Below are 14,909 nucleotides of genomic sequence, written 5' to 3' on the forward strand. Positions count from 1 at the left end.
CTCGACTATATCTAACAGACTGGCGCCAATAACTTTCTGTGGTAAATTGGGTCTGCATGGGATGAGGTGCAGATTTGATGGGCTGAATGTCCTCTTTCTGCACTGTAGGCTTTCTATAACTCTACTTAAAAAAGGGGAAAGGTTCTGTGCCGAAGTATAATTTGTCTACACAAATGACATTTAGTTAATGTTGCTTTCAGTTTCCATTTTACAGTAAAGTCTTAAACATTATTTCTTTCCCTCTCGTTCTTCCACTTATTCACTGGAAGTTTGGACATTTTAAGTGTTTCGATCTTTACGGAGATTCTAACATTGCAAAGGATAGGTGAATTTATAGGGATAGTGCAGTAAGGGTGTTGGGATACTCTTCAGAGTCTGCAGACTTATCGGGCTGAAATGGCCTCTACCTGCACTGTAGGCACTCGATGAAGCCCCCTAATGCAGATTTGGAAAATTCTTTCAGAGAATGGCTTCCCAAGTTCCATTTGCTGAAATTGGAGATTACTTGAGACATGTCAATTAAGAAAATAATGCCCTCTATCTTTCTATATGTATAAATCCTTCCTTAGTCATCTCCACACCATTAGCACTGCTGCCCCACAGCGCCAGAGACCCAGGTTCAATTTCCACCTCAGGTGACTGACTGTGTGGAGTTTGCACATTCTCCCCGTGTCTGCGTGGGTTTCCTCTGGGTGCTCCAGTTTCCTCCCACAGTCCAAAAATGTGCAGGTTAGGTGAATTGGCCATGCTAAATTGCCTGTGTTAGGTGCAGGGGTAAAAATGTAGGGGAATGGGTCTGGGTGGGTGTGCTTCGGCGGGTTGGTGTGGACTTGTTGGGCTGAAGGGCCTGTTTCCACACTGTAAGTAATCTAATCTAAAAAGTAATCTAATCTAAATTAATTAGCTGACATTGCATTGCCTGACTGCAGTAGCAGACCCTACTTCAATCTCAACACTGAGTAATCAAAGGAGTAACATGCAAAGGACAGGTCAAATAAAAGTCAACGCCCGTCATTAAAACCGAGAAGCAGTTGTAATTCACATCCTGAAAAATGTTTCAGTCACCAGAGGCGTACATGTCTTCACGTGATATTGAAAAGATGTGAAACCTCGTACCAGAACGACCAGCCGTAATCCCAGGAGTGTGGTCTCCAGTCCTCGGGTCCAAGACTAACTGTCACCTGGAACACCTGAGTGTACATCACATGAGCCACCATTCCGAGCAGACCTGGATAGAGAGAAATACAAAGCGCACGCTTGTAAAGTCAACTGAAAAGCGTTTTGTAAAACATTGGGGAAGATTTTTGTGCATTGACAATGAAAGCTTGAAGGATGGTAATGTCAGTCTTGCCACCAGCATTGAGCACAAAATAACTGAAACCCCGTACCATACATATAATCCCCTCAGAGCCTACTTTACGTCAGTCAAAGCATCAAGCCGGGTCGCACAGTGATAATGCCACAGAATTAGTCATCCAAGGACCTAGGCTAATGACTGAATCCCACTGCAGCAATTGCTGGAATTTCAATTTCACTCATTGATATTTCTGGAATTTAAAGGTGACCATTAAATATTATCGGTAGTTGTAAAATCTCATTAACATTCTTCAGCAAGGAAATCAGGTCTGGCCTACATATGACTCCAGACCCACAGCAGACTGATTTCCTTCTCAAATATCCAATCAATCCATTCATGTGTATCAAACTGCTGCAGAGATGTCAGTTATGAATAAAATCTGATGGATCTTGTGGGATTAACCTCATCATATGAAATGATAAAGATACACCTTTCTACATCCAACTTACTATCAGATGCTGATCTTGGGCCAAACTTGGGAGAGCCGTAACCCCAACTCATTAAAGAGCCACCTCATCTACATTCATTCACTGTATCGTACCTCATAGCCAATATTCCAGACACCAGCATCTCCATCACTGGGTCTTTCCTGTCAGTGAGACAGGATGTACTCAACAGAGTTGGTGGCATGTTGGTACACAGTCATGAGGGTGTTGCACAAGAAACCCTCAACATTGACTCCGGATCCCATGAGTTCTCACGGCTGCAGGTCAAACATGGTTAAGGAAACCTCCCGATGATTACCACCCACTGACAAAACCCACCTCACTCATCCCCTCAGGTGGCGAATCAATACTATCCCATGAGGAAACACAGAGAGTGAGATAGAATGTTCCTTGGGTGGGGGAATTTGAATAGCCATCAGCAGTAGCACCATAGCTCAGTTGCACCAGGACTGTCTGAGCTGGACATCAGGAGGAGTGTGGAGCTGGCGGTAGCTTTAGAGGGAAGCTACCAGAGGAACAAAAACCTTCCTCACCTCATTCTCACTAATCTAGCTGTCTTAGTTGCATCTGTCTGCTGGACAGGAGACAAGGAGCCATTCTCACATTTAGGATGACTGCCCTCCCCATTACTGCCATGCTAAATAGGACAGGTACAAACGGAACTAAACACCCAAACCTGGGCATCCGTGAGGCACTGTTCACCATCAGCAGCAGGCATTGCCTGGCATCAGCTCACCTCATTGCCTGGCTTAATTCTCAGCCCGCCATTACCGTCAAGCTAGGAGAGCAGCACCTACCTCTAAGCTGCATTGGCGCACACGTGTGAGCCATTCCATGGTTCCGCTCACAGTGATTGATAGTGGCACGTTGATTGCGGGCATGTACTTCCGGTTCTGGGAGTTACTACACAAACCGGGGTCAGAGGCCTGTGCTGCTGTAAGTAAGTTAGAGGGAATGCTGGTGCAATGAAGGCGGGCATTCTAAGAGCTGCACTTGGAACACCTAAAGCCCTAACTATCTGAATATCTTCTCAAGGGGACCAGCAGTTTTTTCCACAAGCCTCTTTACAATATTTGCAATTTTAAACATCTGCAAAGTGAAATGGCAGAGTGATGAATAGGGGGAAAAGCAACATACTGTGGAATGTTGGAAAACTGAAGGAAAACAGAAAATGCTGGGAAGACTCAACAGGTCTGGCAGCCTCTGTGGAGAGAGAACTAACATTTTAAATCAATGACCCATGGGAAAGGTTTGAAATGTAATAGGTCTAAGCAATGCATGGGTGAGGCAAAAGAACAGAAGGGAATCTCTTTGACAGGGCGAAATACAGATTAGATTAAATGACAAAGCAGTTAATTGTGTAGAATTGAAGGGAAAGGCAGTTACAAAATAAGTTATGGATCAAGAGTAGGTATGAATAAGAAAGTCAATGTGGAGAAGCTGAAACAACATTACATTCTTGATGATTTGAATGAATGTGGCTTCTAATTGCCAAATGTGTCCTGTCCACAAAAAAGCATAACATATCCACCTCATAAGTCTACTCTCAGTCATCAGCAAGGTGTACTCAACAGAGCTATCAAGAGTCACTTTCTCCACAATCATCATTCACTGACAACTGTTGACCTTATTCTTTACTCAGAGAGTAGTAAGGGTATGAAAAATGTGTTGCTGGAAAAGCGCAGCAGGTCAGGCAGCATCAAAGGAGCAGGAGAATCAACGTTTCGGGCATCAGCCCTTCTTCAGGAAGGCTAATGTCCAAAACGTCGATTCTCCTGCTCCTTTGATGCTGCCTGACCTGCTGCGCTTTTCCAGCAACACATTTTTCAGCTCTGATCTCCAGCATCTGCAGTCCTCACTTTCTCCTAGTAGTAAGGGTATGGAATGCTTTGCCTGCATCGGTAATAGGTTCGCCAAGTTTAAGCGCATTTAAGTCATCATTGGACAGGCAAATGGGCGTACATGGAATAGTGTAGGTGGGATGGGCTTCAGATTAGTATGACAGGGCAGCGCAACATCGAGGGCCAAAGGGCCTGTACTGTGCTGTAATGTTCTATGTTCTATGTTATTCCAAATATAGATAAAGGAATTGAACTCCAGAGTTGAGGTGAGAATGACTACCCGTGACATCAATGCAGAATTTCACTGAATATGACATCAAGAAGCCCGGGCTATCTGGAGAATGCTTGTGGTTGTTGGAAGTCAGCCATCTCAGCTCTAGGACATCTCTGCAGGAGTTCCTCAGGGTGGTGTCCTGGGCCCAACCATCTCCAGGTGCTTCATCAATGCCCTTCCCTCCATCACAAGGTCAGAAGCAGGGGTGTTTGCACAATGTTCAGCACCATACACAACTCCTCAGATTCTGAAGCAGTCGTGAGGATAGAAAGATTTGACAGAATGTGCCTTCTCTTTCAGCAACATTCAAGTTACGAGAAGTGAAATCCAGTTGGTGGTGCCATCGTTTGTGGGTTGTTTGGTAAATTTAGTCATTCTTTTGGATTACGGTGATTGCAATAGCATGTTTGAATAATAATGGGACCCTCAATACCTTTTACTTCCAGGAAGGAAACAGTCTTCAGTACAATTCTGCAATAAGCAGTACACTCGTCTGCGAAGCAGTGCAGCCCAGCAGAAACTGAGGTTGGCTCTGTCTATGTGGTCCACCCCTGACAGAGGCTGAGATTCATGCTGAACGTTCACCAAAACATCTCCTTGCTCTTTTTTTTCTGAAAGCTGCTATGAATACTTTGAGCCCCTGTAGCACAGAGGTCTGACTTGACATTTTTCTCAATGGCGAAGAGATGTAATACACTCCAGGTAACTGCTTTGCAGTCCATAGCCTTGACCCTGAGTTTCCTGTTAATCTAATTCACCAACTTTCTCTCACTCTGTCCTTGACCGCCTGCAGTGTTCCAACAAAGCTCAACGCAAGCTTAAGAATATCCAACTGGGCACTTTCGAGTCGACATTGAATTCAACATTTACAGACCATTATCTCTGCTCCATTTGGTTCCTTTTACTCTGCTGTTTGCTATCTTTTTCTATCTTGTCTCATTCCCCTTTATCCTATCCTTCCTAAAGGCAACTATTCATGACTTTATTATGCATACCTACTCTTGATCCATAACTTATTTTGTAACCGCCTTTCCTTTCAGTTTTACACAATTAACTCCTTTGTCATTTAATCTAATCTGTATTTCACCCAGTCAAAGATTTTCCCTTCTGCTCTTTTGCTTCACCCATGCATTGCTTAGACCCTATTACATTTCTAACCTTTCTCAGTTCTGATCATGTGTCATTGATTTAAAATGTTAGTTCTCTCTCCACAGAGGCTGCCAGACCTGTTGAGTCTTCCCAGCATTTTTTGTTTTCCTTCAGTTTTCCAACATTCCACAGTATTTTGCTTTTCCCCCTATTCACTCTGCCATCTCACTTTGCAGATTTCTAAAATTGCAAATATTGTAAAGAGGGTTGGGAAGAAAACTGCTGGCCCCCTTGAGAAGGTATTCCTGTCTTGACAGTGAAGCCATGACACCAGATCAGTGAAAGCATACTGCATATTATGCAGCTATAAGATGTAAATTCTTGAAATCTTTTGGGACTGAGCATCTAGTTGACTTGTTAACTCTCCGAACGTGTTATGTAAAAAACAAACTACTTTTAGCGTGGGCGAAATGTTACACAAAAACACTTTCCATTGATTTGAAAGTTCGATTGACATTTGCTCTTAATCAATGCACAAAATAAATTTTGAGAGAGGACAGATTCAGGAATTATATTGTAGTTCTGAAGAAGTCATACTGAACTCGGGAAGTTAACTCTGATTCTGTCTTCATTCCCTGATTCATGTGTCTTCCTTTTTTTTAATTTGAGGTTTCAAATTGTGCTGTAATATAAAATGTAATTTCAATGTAACTTGTACATTTGGTGATATTAGGGGCAAAGTTTAAACATAATGGGCTGCATCTAACTTCCCTTTGGCTAAGTTCAATTTGCATTGAGCATTTTAAAAGAGGAATTTTCACTGCGAGACTGGGTAGGATACTGTTCGGAGGGTTGGAGCAAACTCAATGGGCTGAATGGCCTCTTCCTGCACTCAAGGGGTTCTATGATTTGAATAGAGGCTGAAGTTTGCCCTGACAAGCAAATTCTGGCACCAGGGCCAAAGACTAATTTATGTTCCATGATAGTCTGCTGCAGCCAGCTATCGAGAGAAAGTAAGGACTGCAGAGAGTCAAAGTTGAATAGCGTGGGGCTGCAAAAGCTCAGCAGGTCAGGCAGCATCCGAGGAGCAGGCAAGTTGATGTTTCAGTCTTAAGCCCTTCATCAGGGTATACGCACCCAGCTCCCATCTAGTGGATATCAATCACATCCTGTCTGAATTAATGTTCCCGGTGCAGATCAGCGCAGCTGGACACAATTGGCTTGAATAGGGTGAACAAAGTCTTTTCCCTGGGATGGGGGAGTTTAAAACTAGAGGGCAAATGTTTAAGGTGAGAGGGAAAAGGTTTGAAAGAGACCTATGGGGCAACCTTTTCACATGGAGGGTGGTGCATATATGAAATGAGCTGCAAGAGGAAGTGTGGAGGCTGGTATCATTGCAACATTTAAAAGGCATCTGGATGGGTATTTGAATAAGAAGGGTTCAGAGGGATATTGGCCAAATGTTGGCAAATCGGACAAGATTAACTTTGGATATCTGGTCAGCATGGATAATTTAGACTGAAGGGTCTGTTTTTATGGGGAGAAAGTGAGGACTGCAGATGCTGGAGATCAGAGCTGAAAATGTGTTGCTGTAAAAGCGCAGCAGGTCAGGCAGCATCCAGGGAACAGGAGAATCGACGTTTCGGGCATAAGCCCTTCTTCAGGAATGAGGAAAGTTTGTCCAGCAGGCTAAGATAAAAGGTAGGGAGGAGGGACTTGGGGGAGGGGCGTCGGAAATGTGATAGGTGGAAAGAGGTCAAGGTGAGGGTGATCGGTCAGACAGGGGTGGGGGCGGAGATGTCAGGAAGAAGATTGCAGGTTAGGAAGGCGGTGCTGAATTCGATGGATTTGACTGGGACAAGGTGGGGGGAGGGGAAATGAGGAAACTGGTGAAATCCGAGTTCATCCCTTGTGGTTGGAGGGTTCCTAGGCGGAAGATGAGGCGCTCTTCCTCCAATCGTCGTGTTGTTGTGGTCTGGCGATGGAGGAGTCCAAAGACCTGCATATCCTTGGTGGAGTGGGAGGGTCTGTTTCTATGCTATACATCACTGTGCCTCTAATTTAGCATGCCCAATCTACCCTAAGCTGCATATCTTTGGACTGTGGGAGGAACCCGGAGCACCCGGAGGAAACCCGCACAGTCAATCGCCCAAGGCTGGAATCGAACCCAGGTCCGTGGCGCTGTGAGATAGCAGTGCAAACCACTGAGCCACCAAATCGTGGGGAAGGCAGTGACTGCACAATGGTATCATGAGTTATGTTCACAGTGGGCATCTCTTATCGTGAGTAATCAGCCGACCTAGTGAAGTTAATCTCCACATTAGGACTGTGAAATAGTTAACAAGCCCGGTTACCATCCACAATGACATTTGTAAAACGATTGGCCCAGACTTTCCAATGGCTGGGTAGTCATTTCTGCAGGATTTATGGGAGTTGTGGAGTTGAACGCTGGGATCCTCTGGAATCCCTGATGTCGCAGGAACCAAGGCCATTTCCTGGGAAATTGAAAATTCGGATTCCCCTTTGCCGGGAACCTTCCAAAAGTCTCCATTTAAAGCAGAGAATTCAGAGTGCTCTGCTGCAGTTTAGCAGATAATTACCAGGAAGGCTTAGATATTGTGAAACGCGGACTAACTCCTGTACAGCTCGACTAACTTGTAAATTAACTCCACAAGTGTTTCAGTGCAGAGGGATCTGGGTGGCCTTGTACATGAAGCACAGAAAACCTGTATATAGGTACAGCAGGTAATAAGGAGGGCAAAGGGAATTTTGGCATTTATTGATAGAGGGATAGAGAATAAAAGTGGGGAAGTGTTGCTGCGACTGAATGAGGTGTTAGTGAGACCACACCTGGAGTACTGCAGACAGTCTTGAGTCTTTTACTTGAGGGGGCATGTAGTTGTAACGGAGGCAAAGGAGGTTCACTAGATTGATTCCAGCGATGAGGTGCTTGCATTATGAACAGGCATTGAGTAGTTCAGGCCTATACTCTCCAGAGGAGATCCACATGAGGTGTATAAAATGCGAAAGGGATCAACAAAGTAGACGTAGAGAGGATGTTTCCTCACGTGGACAATCTAGAATGAGACATCACGGTTTTACGATAAGACATTGCAGATTAAAAAAAAACAGATGAGGAGAAATAACTTCTCTCAAAGGGTCAAGGGTTTGTGGAATTCACTATCCCAGAGTGCATGGATGCTGGGACATAAATTTAAGGAGCAGTGAGACAGATTTTTACTTAGTAGCAGCTTAAAGAAAAATGGGCAGGAAAGTGGAATTGAGTCCAAGATGAGGTCAACCATAATTTTATCAAATAGAGGATCAGACTTGAGGGGCTGAATTGCCTGTTCCTACTCCTAGTTCCTATCTTGTTATGTAGACATCACTGACAAGACCAACATTTATTGGCCATCCCTAATTGCCCAGAAGACAGTTAAGAGCCAACCACATTGCTGAGGGTCTGGAGTCACATGTAGGGCCTGACCAGGTAAAGATGGCAGTTTCCTTCCCTAAAGGACATTGATAATCTAGATGGGCTTTTCTCGACATTCGGCAACAGTTTCCTGGTCATCAGTAGACACATAATTCCAAGTTTTTATTGCATTCAACCTCCATCTTCTGCCATGGGGATTTGAACTGGGGTCTCCAGAACATTACTTGACTTATTGGATTAATAGTCTAGCAACCAGGCCATTGCCTCCCATGATGTGCTGCTCCGTGTAAAAATGTGAAGCTCTTCCTTTCCATTAAAGTGGTGAGTCAAACAAGAGTGTTGGAAAATCAGACCTGGCACTGTTGAATACAGTTAGGTATTTGCATCAAAATAATTCTTCAACTTACATCAACTCAGGAAACTAACAAATGAGTTGCCTGTCAGTTATAGATCTCGGTATATACTATGCAATATTTACTTTCATTTTTATACAGAGGATTTCATTAGAAACACCTTAGAGGTAAGTTGTGAATTTGAGGATAAGCGGGAGTTTTACTTGCCATCAATATCCTTACAAACCTAGTGGTACAAATCTTCCTTTATCTCACTGTGCATTTCAAGACAGAAAATTACAAGCATTGTACAATGAACTTCCAATTTTTACCATCAGCAGGAAGTCTCATCCAAACCACTCTTTCAGAGAAATTCCGAATGATGGGATCCATTATTTCCTTTGGCGTTTCTGCCTTTCTGACAATATTCAGGCATTTCAAATCGAAATTTGCTCCATCTCTTCCACCTCCCCTGCACTCTGGGAGTATGATTTGTGCTGTACTCTTTCAGACATATGTTTAGTTTTTTTTTTAATTCATGTAAAAGGCAAAGTGAAGCCATTGTAGGTCAATCTTTTTGCAACAGCACAAGATTATAGCAAAATAAATTGAAGCACTTGTTCATTCTACATTTTTTTTATGCACTGTTGCAAAAACCGTACTGGTTTGGAAACCAAATTACTTTATTATCAAAATAACAGCAAATCTAACGATGTTCTTTATTTTTTGTTTGTAAATACAGTAAGCAACTTTAACCGGGGACAGATTTGCATGGAAATCTAATAGATTTTATCTGAGTCGCACCTCTCATCCCTTGCAAATATACATGTACTGTTACTGTCTTGCAAAGGCAGCATCTTTCTGGCTCAGTACTGAAATGCAATGACTGAGGAAGGGTCACTCAACTCAAAACGTTAACTCTGATTTCCCTGCGCCGTGGTTGCCAGACGTGCTGAGCTTCTCCAGCAAATTTCTGCTTTTGTTTCTGATTTACAGCATCTGCAGTTTTTCTCACCATGAAGTTGCTTTTAAACAGGTGCAAGTTACATCACTGTCAAACAATCATGTTTGTTGTCATCTTGATTATTTTAACAATGTGATAATTGATAATGATTTCCAAACAACATTTCTGACTCCGAAAACCATTACAAATACAGATTCCTTTTTCACCTCTGATTAAGTCAAGATTTAAAATGGTGTGCAAACAAAGCAAAGGTGATGTGAGTGAAATCTTTATATCTCACAGCGAGGGCCAGGAAGGTACTGACAGATGTGGATGGAGGTTGATCCAATTGACTCATTCAAGAGCGCACTGGATGGTTATTTGGATAGAAATGGTATGCAGGCATATGGGAAAAGGCAGGCAATTGTGCTTGGCAATAGAACTGATGTAATTTCAATAGGCTGAATTGCTTCCTCCTGCACTTTAACAATTCTGTGATTCAATTATTGGTTGAGATTTCAAAATATTGAGTATTAAAATTAGAAATTAAATATATATATATAAACAAATTGTTCTGCTATAACACCGTCTTGTCAACACAAATTCACTGTTACGCAATTGATGAATGGGGGCTGTTGTTTCTGAAGCACAAACTTCAAAAAACATGTAACATCGCCAACACTTTAAGTGCTGTTTCGAAAGCAAGATTTTTCTATAATGCGGGGTTACTCAAGTATGCAACCACCACGGTATAGAAGAGCTAACTGCGTAGTACTTTACAATTTCTCTTCTTTGCTAGCTCTTAATCCAGTCATTTCTCCCCCCTTTTCATTTTCTTGCTCTGCACCTTATCGGACCTCGTTTCCCAGTCCTTGCACTGTGAGTTCCACCATCTTACACACATTTGAGATTGGAGACACACATTTGACTCATATTCGTTCATGGCTCCTTTTCCCTTACAATGACTTTATCAGTAACTTGTCCCAGCAACTTGACAACAAAAAAGTAATTCTGAACAAGGCTCAATGTCAAATGCCATTAAAATTACTATTATAACAAAAAAAAGCCTAAATTGAAAAGCATTTCTGGATGTGCTTATCGAGAGAGAGCAGTCTGGTAATCATTAGTGCACTTTACCGTTAGCTTTTAAAGTCTGTAATTTATATGTATTTGCCAAAGGCTTTGCTGAGACTGAGATTGGGGAGTATATTTCTTAGTTTGTACTTAAGCAGGTAAACCTTTTCATAGAATCCTACAGCATGGAAGCAGACCCTTTGGTTCAACTAGTCCATGCCGACCATAATCTTAAACTGAACTAGCCCCACCTGCCTGCACTTGGCTCAAATCCATCCCAACATTCCTATTCATGTACTTATCTAAATGCTGTTTAACCGTTGTAACTGTACCCGCATCCACCACTTCCTCTGGAAGTTCATTCCCCACATGCACCACTCTCTGTGTAAAAAAGTTGCCCCCACATGTCTTTTAAATCTTTCTCCTCTCACCTTAAAAATCCCAAAATCCTAGGGAAAAGATCGCTGCCATTCGCCTTATCTATAAAGCTCATGATTTTATATGTCTCTATAAGGTCACCCCTATCCTCCAGTGAAAGAAGTCCCAGCCTATCCAATCTCTCCTTAACATTCAAACCCTCTTTTCTTTGGTGATTACTGAGGTGGTTGATCTTCAAAGGGTCACGAATAGTAGAACTACAACTGAGCTTGGCACCTTGAGCCAAGGAATGAAGCATCCAGGGTTTTTGCCCAGACTTAGTATTTGCTTGCTTGGATAGCTAGACGTTGTTGATTTTGATATTCTTAACTTGCTGCTTCACTGCTGTCCATGGCTATTATTGAATCATAGAATCCCTATTATAGATGCTATAATAGCCATAGACAGCAGTGAAGAGGTGACTATATAGAAGTGTGGAAGCAGGCCATTCAGTCCATCAATTCCATACCAACCCTCCGAAGACCATCCTATCCAGACCCACTCCCCTACCCTATCTCTGTCGCCCTGCATCTCCCGTGGCTCACCCACCTAGCCTGCCCATCCCTGGACACTATGGCCAATCCACCCTAACTTGCACATCTTCGGAAAAGGGAATGACCCATATTCTGACCTGAACAAACTGGTATTTTAACACTGTCAGAAATTAAACAGTTCATTTTCATCCAGCACAAATGAAGCATTCAACATAGAGTGAGGTAGCTAGTTTTTTGGAAGGATTAGCTTTCTTTGATAACTTTGGGGAATGGAACCTTGACATACTTTTCAGACTCACTATCAGCATCCGTGGTTAGCATTGCTGCCTCACAACGCCAGGGACCTGGGTTCGATTCCAGCCTTGGGTGGCTGTCTGTGCGGGGTTTGCACATTCTCACTGAGTCTGTGTGAAGATGTGCAGGTTAGGCGAATTGCCCATAGTGTTCAGGGATGTATGGGTTAGGTGCATTAGTCAAGGAAAATGTAGAGTAATGGGGTAGGGGAATGGTTCTGGGTGGGTTACTCATCGAAAAGTCAGTGTGTACTTGTTGAGCCAAACAGTCTGTTTCCTCACTGTAGGGATTCTACGATCACACTATTCTACAGCCACTGACAGTACGGTGCAGAGTGAAGTTTCCTCCCTGTTGCTGCAATATCCAGTGAGCACTCCTTTATGAATTGGGTTTAACCCCAATCACTCATCTGTTCTTGCCGAATAGGACAGCACCTTTATTTTGTGTCACAGTTGTGTTGCATTCCGAAGGGGCTGGCAGGAATGGGAGAGCCAAGTTTGACATCTCCCAGAGTTTGCCTGTCACAAAAACTAGGCCAATCCAGAACGGCATCTGTGGGCCATTTCAGTATGGCAGTGGACAAGAAAATGAAGGTCTTCTTGTGGTTTCATGTCACACACCATTTCTGGATAGTTTAGGTTTTACAGCACTCTGAGCTTGTTTGAGACAGTAAGCAAGCAGCCCTATTGTCAGGTCAGCAATACCTCAGCTTGGTCCGGAAGAGTAGACCCCCCAGTGAAAGATGGAGTGTTGCTGTCTGTATTCTAGAATGAGTTAATTCCTTCACCAGAAGCTGAATGAAGCCAGGAGTTTTTTTGGGGGGGTGGGGTTGGGAAGAGGTGGGAACAGACCATATAAGAACCCTTTGTTCCACATGGGAACCTTACAGCCAACCAACTGAGGATGCTTTTCAACTGAACATCAATCAGCTTTGATTCAGAACACAGCCTGGAGGGAGTAGCATTATGTTGTGAAACACTGTCTCTATTTGGCTTATCCTGTTGTAGTTAAACAGCTACAAGAAATTATTTGCCTAAAACCCGGGGTTTTGTACTAAGAGATTCACAGCATTAACAAATTGTATTTAACTCACTGTCCTCCAATTAAAACCCATTTTATGTCAACAATATTCTATTAGACATTAAAATGGAATCATTTGAAACATTATTTTCTGTGACTTATTGCCCAGTGAGTGAGACTTTGACCGACTGAGAGCTGCCTTCTTTAATCCCCTTTAGTGCTTGAACATGATGATGCAAAAAAAAAGGCATTAAGTTTTAGTTTTGATTAGTGTCTGATAATTTAAAGTGGAATATTTAGACGTTGATTAAAAATTAACTGACAGAACACTGAAAAGAGCTTACTGATGGGAAAATTACATTTTCCTCGAAGATAACGTTCAATCTGCTGAGTATTAAATTTGATTTGATTCAAAAGACATTGATAACTGCTGTCGAAATGAGTTAACAGGCTGGTTCTGCTGTAATATTCTCTTGGCCACAGCACATTGCTGCTTCACTGTCATTCACTGGTGAGGTGCAGTCAGGAGTTGTGTTGAACTGTTAGCCAGGGGTAAGACCTCTGGAACTACATGCCTTCTGCATCGTTTCCAGTGGAGCTATTGTTTTTTTCTTCAATCTTTCATGACTGCATGGTGGTTTACAACAAAGAGGCTCCTTATTGAGGGTTACTAACCCTCCGACAGCTTAAAGAGGAAGAAGTGGGCGGCACGGTGGCACAGTGGTTAGCACTGCTGCCTCACAGCGCCTGAGACCCGGGTTCAATTCCCGCCTCAGGCGACTGACTGTGTGGAGTTTGCACGTTCTCCCCGTGTCTGCGTGGGTTTCCTCCGGGTGCTCCGGTTTCCTCCCACAGTCCAAAAGATGTGCAGGGTCAGGTGAATTGGCCATGCTAAATTGCCCGTAGTGTTAGGTAAGGGGTAAATGTAGGGGTATGGGTGGGTTTCGCTTCGGCGGGTGGGTGTGGACTTGTTGGGCCGAAGGGCCTGTTTCCACACTGTAATGTAATCTAAAAAAAAAAAGAGAAACACGGGGAAATGGAGCAGGATGTGGAGTTTTGGGATCGAAAGATGCTATCATCAATCTTCTTTCCTCTGACTGCGCCCAAGGGTCGAACTGGTGTTAGAGGATGGACTGCTAGTGAGCCTTAACGAGAAGTGGCTCATGACTTAACAAGATGCAGTTTATTGCATATTAAAATCATGCACAAGGTGCATTCATTTGTTGGACATTGCTACTAAGACTATGAGGAGGGCTGTGGACATTGGTTTGCACTCCTTGTTGCCCCTAAGATTATCGGCCCTATCCCTACCTCTCACTCTACGACATCATCAGATTGGCTGGTGGTTAATGAAACGTATAACATTAGCAGTTTCAGAACCGTTACCTTTTACAACACAGGAGAAGACCATTCAGCCCATTGAACCTGTTCCACCATTTAATGTGATCCTGGCAGAGCTTAGGCTTCAACTCCACTTTCCCACCTGTTCCCTTGGTTCCCTATAGTCTGCCGATAGAGATCAAATGTGGATGTTTTACCCTCTCTCTCTTAAAATATAAGCAAGACAAAAAAAAAACCCCACTCCTGCTACATCTCAACCCTGAAGAACAGTTTCTTCCAGACGGGGTTCTCTTCCACGCTATTTTTACTTGGCAGTAAGATCACAGATAGGATTCCAGCTCCAGTTCAATATAGATTTTTAGATTATTTTAGAAGATTACATTAGAGTGTGGAAACAGGCCCTTCGGCCCAACAAGTCCACACTGAAGCGCAACCCACCCATACCCCTACATTTACCCCTTACCTAACACTATGGGCAATTTAGTATGGCCAATTCACCTGACCCTGCACATCTTTGGACTGTGGGAGGAAACCGGAGCACCCGGAGGAAA

The 14,909-nt window shown here is 43.2% G+C and overlaps 1 protein-coding gene across 1 annotated transcript in view; it reads right to left on the bottom strand.

Moving 5' to 3' along the window:
• Positions 1–1,075: 1,075 nt before the first annotated feature.
• gsg1l (gsg1-like) overlaps positions 1,076–14,909 on the bottom strand; it is a 207,117-nt gene continuing 193,283 nt past the window's right edge. Inside the window, exon 4 of the mRNA XM_043711014.1 lies at positions 1,076–1,228. Coding sequence (XP_043566949.1) covers positions 1,083–1,228 — 146 coding nt within the window. The 3' untranslated portion in view covers positions 1,076–1,082. The remainder of the gene's footprint in view (positions 1,229–14,909) is intronic.

This window comes from Chiloscyllium plagiosum, chromosome 21 (genome assembly GCF_004010195.1).
Source record: "Chiloscyllium plagiosum isolate BGI_BamShark_2017 chromosome 21, ASM401019v2, whole genome shotgun sequence".
NCBI classification, from domain to species: Eukaryota; Metazoa; Chordata; class Chondrichthyes; order Orectolobiformes; family Hemiscylliidae; genus Chiloscyllium; species Chiloscyllium plagiosum.